This window comes from Oncorhynchus kisutch, linkage group LG5 (genome assembly GCF_002021735.2).
Source record: "Oncorhynchus kisutch isolate 150728-3 linkage group LG5, Okis_V2, whole genome shotgun sequence".
Taxonomy (NCBI): Eukaryota; Metazoa; Chordata; class Actinopteri; order Salmoniformes; family Salmonidae; genus Oncorhynchus; species Oncorhynchus kisutch.
In genome coordinates this window covers 20,992,050-20,998,162 of record NC_034178.2, presented here as the reverse complement: position 1 = coordinate 20,998,162, position 6,113 = coordinate 20,992,050, and the positions used below count along the sequence as shown (strand labels likewise).

Sequence of the window (6,113 nt, the reverse complement as noted above, 5' to 3'; positions counted from 1 at the left end):
TAAATCCACACACACCCCTAGATCACATGGAGTATAAGCAAATCCAATGGAGACTGGACAGAGTCATTTTAGAGCATTTTCCCGCTTTCTCAGATCTTAAACATGTTCACATCTTAATGGTTGGTGTATAGATTCTCCGGACCAATATATAAATATAAAAAACGATATCTAAATAAATCCACACTCTCACACCTAGTGTTCTGTATATGCAGTATAAGCAAATCCATTTGATATTTTTTTCAGATCTTAAGAAAGCCATCACACAGCTTTGTTTACTGTACATACCACTTCTGTAAACAGAAGTTCTTCCACTTTGAGATAAACAAACAAGCCAATGAGCAACTTTTTGAATGCATTTGTATTTTAAAACCCACATTTATTTTAATATAAGGCTTCAGCATCATTACACAGATGCAATTGTGACATTTGGCAATTTACATTGTACGCTTTTACAAGAGATCAACTCCCTTTACAGAACAGGATGGACAGGAGGAGGGTTGATCAGTTGGAGCTCTATGGGGCAGTTTGGGGTCAAAGCTTCTAGTCAACACTCACCAAGTCTCAGTCTCTCACACACTGCCGGTGAGTGGCCAACAGTCTATGTCCCAAATGGAACCCTATTCCCGATATAGTGCACTAGTTTTGACCAGGGCCCATAGTAGTGCACAAAATAGGGAATAGTGTGCCATTTGGGACTTAGACATAGTGTGGCTGAAGCCAAGGTCAAAGAAAGGAATTGGAAACTGCTTTTTAGAACAGGATACTGCCCTTCACTCTTGCTGATTGGCAGGGTTTGGCGTGGGACTGCAGCAGTGTTTGAGAAAACGTATAACTTCATTTAATCTCCGTAGTCTACATAAACATAACTTGGATAATTTATTTCACTCAAACAAACAAAATAAATCTGAGTTCTTCTAGTGGAACACAAATCTTATCGGATTACATACAATTAACCCAACAGAGAAAGGGAACAGTCAGTTCAGCTGCCCCATAATTTTACTATCCCAGACCTACTTTGGGGTTAGGGAGATATGCACGCTGTACTGTAATTACCATTTGGAACCTTGAACTTAAAGCTGTGGCTCAAATGTAGCCTGATATTGCTTCAAATTTGCTCGAGTCAGGAGTTGTGTTGTATAAGCCTATTCTGTAACAAAGTCCTCGATTACAGAGGCCATTGTAGTTTCTCTGGGGGACAGGGGTTACCCCCGGCAACATGAAGAGGCCAGAGAAGAGGTGGGAGTGCGCACAATGGCTAAACCGGCCAATGGGGTCATTCGATGCGTAGTGTCAGGTAAATGGGCCTCCTACACAAACCGGGAGGGAATGTGAGTCAGAGGAGAGAATAACCCAGTCCAGCTGGGTGCGGAGTCCCGTTTAATATCGGGGAAGAGGCATATGCACTAAGCGGCGTCGTCGCTACTCAAAGTAGCTTCTCTGGTTTCATCGCCCTCTCTATACAGCACGACTAAGGGGATATTTTTAAGAACGAGTAGCTATGTGTAATGGCTAGAAGGCCCAAAACCCCACACATTTAAAGTGGTTCAGTTAAGAAAAAGACAATGGTAAACAAGTTATAATTACAGTGCCATTTTACTCATTTGCCTTTTATCAAATTATTTCACAACCCCACCCCTCAAAATGCTGTGATTAACAGGGTGCATGAGTGGCACAGTGGTCTAAGGCACTACATCTCAGTGCAAGAGATGTCACTAGAGACCCTGGTTCGATTCCAGGATGTATCCCAACCGGCCATGATTGGGAGTCCCATAGGGCGGTGCACAACTGGCCCAGTGTAGTCCGGGTTAGGGTTTGGCTGGGGTAGGCTGTCATTGTAAATAACAATTTGTTCTTAACTGACTTGCCTGGTTAAATAAAGGTTCAATAATAATTGATATGGGGCTCACATTCCAGAAGGATCCCAAAACCACTATAACCTGCAAAACTATTGTCACTGCAGAAACGGTGAGTCTCCTCACAACTTCTATGGTCTGTCCGTTAGTTGATTCAACAGCTTGCATGGTCAGTAACAGTTATTATAAAATCCCTAATATGGCCAGTGAGTGCATCATGTGTAAGTGCAGTAAGTCAGGGGGCGAGGAGGCAGTGCAGGCTGGGATTGGTATGTCACAATAGCACCATATGTTCATAATAAAAGAGCCGATTTCCCTGAAATAATGCATAAAAACTTGAACATTAACCAGAACTCCAACCTCAGGAAGGTAGGGAGGATATCTATCACTTATGGGGAACAGGGTGATCAGTTGAAAAACTACCCCACATACATCACTAAATCAATGTGCTTGGCAATGTGAAGAAAGTGTTAAAACATATTAGAGCAGGGATTAAGAGCATTGCAGTCCTCCTTGCCCCCCCAAACAACGGTGGCTTTATACTTTCCAGCTCAAGGTTATGGTACAGTGGTCCTGACCTCTGCTATCAAAAGCCCCACAAAGCCTTTCGTTGACCCTGTGACCCCTCTCTGCCCTTCGGTGCAAGCTTCTGATTGGCTCAAACACTGGTACAGTCAACCTCCATCATGAGAAGCCTGTCACCTTCGCCACAAAGGTGAAGCATGTGTGTTTATAAATAGCAAAGTCACCTCAAAGCATTTAAAGCCACGGTGGACCTACACTATATGGAGAGTGATTGAGCTTACTTGATCACATCTTGAATGAGATGCAGACTAGAACGGTATATAGGTCTAGTTATGCGTCTTTAATTTCCTCTAGGGGATCATTCATTACACATCCACTGTTTCAGTCTGTCATTGACACTGATTAATAATAAAAAATACAATAAAGATTTCCGTATAACACGCTAATATATACATATGTATGGGTTTTTATTGTTTCCAACCATACAGGTGATAAGACTAATAAGTAAGCAAGGCATTTTCCCCTCAACAATATAGAAACATAAGACTTATCATTTATGCGCTTAAATTCTTGTATATAGCCAACACGCATCCTTGTACAGTATGTATAAAAATCTTAAATTACAGAGCGATAAAGAGGCCACATTCACCTACGAGTCCCTCTGAGGGATATTATAACAATCTGTTTAAAACACAGTGCTACTGGACATTTGATTGGAGAGAGGGAAACCTTTTACACGAGACAAAACGTCCAAAAAGGAAACATCCTTTCTTTTCTCAGGAGAAATGTAATCAAAACGGGGCTAAAAGAAAAGCAAGAATCGTAAAACAAAACGATGACAACCTACACTGGTAGGGAAGGGCTCATTTGAATTGGTTGGGCAGGAGGATGAAGGGGGCAGAGCGGTCGTTGGTCAGAGTCCGATAACCTACACTGGTAGGGAAGGGCTCATTTGAATTGGTTGGGCAGGAGGATGAAGGGGGCAGAGCGGTCGTTGGTCAGAGTCCGACGCAGTTTCACTCCCCGGATCATGGTGACCATGTGACCTCCGCCACCCGAGGGCTCATCTGCGTCCTGGGTGTCTGGGGCAGCAGGGGGCTGCTGGGGGGGAGGGCAGTGGCCGCTTTCCACCAGCTGGTTGCCAGTCCCAGATGCGTTGTACTGTTGCGGGAGATGAGACTGCCGCTGAAACTGTTGCTGCTGCTGCTTTTGATATTGGAGCTTCTGCTGTTGCGGTTGTGGTGTCTGCTGGTACTGCTGTTGTTGTAACTGTTGCTGCTGCTGTAGTTGTTGTTGTTGCTGGAACTGTTGCTGTAGTTGAAACTGCTGTTGTGTCTGGGCTGCTGGTTGCAACTGTTGTGTCTGGGGTGGCTGGAACTGCTGCTGGTTGTACTGTAGGTGCTGGTACTGCTTCTGCTGCTGCTGGCGCAGGGCGTACTGCTGCTGCTTGCTCAGCTGGTACAGCTGCTCTGAGCTGCCCACGGGCACTGGCGCCTGGCCCGGGATCAGAGAGTAGTAGGGCGACGTGGATGATGAGTGGTGCGAGGGCATGGCGCTCAGGCTCTGGGTGGAAGTGCACAGACTGTGCTTGGCGAGGACCAACTCGTGGTCCACCGTTCTGCTCATGCCAATCACGCCCTTCCCCACACTGCTCTCTGGAGGCCCCACGTTCTCGCCGCTCCCGCTCTTCCCCGATCCACCTACACCTCCCCCCAAGGCTTTGAAGGGAACCTGGGGGGTGCAGATAGGGATAGGTACGCCGCCACTGATGGTGCCACGGCGGTAGGTGGGCTTGGATGAGGGCTTGCGGCGGATGGTGGCAGTGTGCATCTGGCGCAGGCCCAGCGGCTCGGGCTCAGCAAGCAGGCTGACGGTCGAGGCGGGCCGCTTGCTCTGGAACATCTTGCGGTACTGCAGGCTGAGGTCGCTGTTGCGCGGGATGGTGGAGGACTTGTCGAAGTCGGGCGGGCTGTGGTGCAACTCCTCGCCCCCGTGCAGGGAGATGTAGTCGTAGTCTGGTGGGTGGAGAAGGAGGGAGAGAGGGATGGAAAAAGGAGGGGTGAGGGACAAGAGTAAGACTGTGGTTACTTAGAGCTGAGGAACACACAACACATTTCTTTCCTAACTGAAATAAAACATGGTAGGAAAGGAGAAGCTTTGCCTGGGGTGGAAAATCTGACCTGATGCATTCCATTAAAACCAAAAGCAAGAATGTTCCGTGGCACAAAGTTTCTCTATACTAAAGTTTATCTTTTTAGCGTGTCAGACAGAATTGAATACTTGGTGTAGTCGGTGAGAATCAGACATGGAAAATGTATCAGAGAACCCCGGAACCCCAGAAACTAAGACTCCAGATTTGCCCTAAACATAATAACCTAACTATGTCTGTGTCCCAAATGGCACTCTATTTCCTGGGCTCTGGTCAAAAGTAGGGCACTATGTAGGGAATAGGGTGACATTTGGTATACAGGCTGTGTCTCAATGCTGAATCACTGCCCAGTTGAGAAAAAAACAGACTTATCTGAGGAGGAAGAAATGATTAGGGTGTGTGTGGTAACGGAGTGTGTCAGCACGGAGCGGTGACCTGTTATCAGCTGATGATGGTAAACACGCAATTACCTGCCGGTTGCACATACACAAACAAAGACAAAGGAGCGTGTGCTTGTATACCCAATCACTCACAAACGCACTCAATTGATCTCATAATAACGCAAGAATCATCCCCTCCGATTACATCAAGGTTCTCACACCCACAACAAAACACTCGGCGCTAATGCTCTCCTTTTACTAGCAAAAAGGCCATTGATGTGATGGGAATTCACACAGCACAGATGTCACACTAAATCACTGTGAATGTCTCTAATTTGACTTGTGAGGAACAGAAGGGGGAAAATCTAAAACAGTAACGGATAAGAAACCTACCATAAAGAGTTGGTTCTTTCTTTACAGCTGAAAAAGAATATAGGATTGCGTTTAACTTGTATACAAATAAAAAGAGCACATTTTCTTTGATCTAAACATGATGTAGAGTGGGGAGGTGCTTCACAAAGTGACAGTCCAGCACCACAATGCTTTGAGAGGGGCCAAACTGTAGTAGAACAACCTTCTCGGGTTGCAGGCTGATATGCTATGTATGGCTTTACATCTCGGCATACAGGCTTTTGATCCCACAAACAGGTGGGGTGAGGTGATGTGTGGAGAGAGGTCATATTCAGACTTGGTTTTCAGGTAGCACTGCAGAAAAAAAGCACATTATCCTACCATAGGCTACTTGCACAAACTGGTGTTGTGATAATGCTGTTGAAACAGGCATATGGATTGGGCAGAAGTGTAGACGTCATTCTGTTGTGATAGTGAAATAACTGATGGATACATGCCGCATACTGCAAGACAATCACAGATGTACAGACACACAGACAGATCCAAGCAAACAGACCCAAAAGCACAAATCATGACACACAACCAATAAGACAAGCATGCTGTATAAGATCCCTAACACAGAGACGCACTAAAAAACAGAGCTGGCTGAGCCAAAGAAACAGACACGTAGCTAGAAAAGCAGACAGTGCTGTGACCATGGGGGGACAGTAGGTTTGCGTCCCAAATGGCATCCTTCCCTACAGTGCCTGTTCAAAGGTAGTGCACTAGGTAGCTAATAGGGTGACAATTTGGTCGCAAACCTAGGAGGGGTGTGGCGGGGGGTTTGGTGAGTGGAAGTCACTACTAACCGTGGGA

The 6,113-nt window shown here is 46.0% G+C and overlaps 1 protein-coding gene across 6 annotated transcripts in view; it reads right to left on the bottom strand.

Annotated features, from left to right (window-relative positions):
* Positions 1–355: 355 nt before the first annotated feature.
* The window catches only part of LOC109890755 (protein MTSS 2), a 116,926-nt gene continuing 111,168 nt past the window's right edge, over positions 356–6,113 (bottom strand). For 2 of the 6 annotated variants that reach the window (XM_031824657.1, XM_020482766.2), the window contains exons 12-14: positions 6,107–6,113; positions 5,301–5,327; positions 356–4,393 (exon numbers count right to left, since the gene is read on the bottom strand). The exon at positions 6,107–6,113 is cut by the window's right edge and continues 126 nt beyond it. In XM_031824657.1, the coding sequence (XP_031680517.1) occupies positions 3,327–4,393; positions 5,301–5,327; positions 6,107–6,113 (1,101 nt within the window). In that variant the 3' untranslated portion in view covers positions 356–3,326. The remainder of the gene's footprint in view (positions 4,394–5,300; positions 5,328–6,106) is intronic. The other 4 variants (XM_031824656.1, XM_020482768.2, XM_031824655.1 and 1 more) reach the window with 3 other exon arrangements.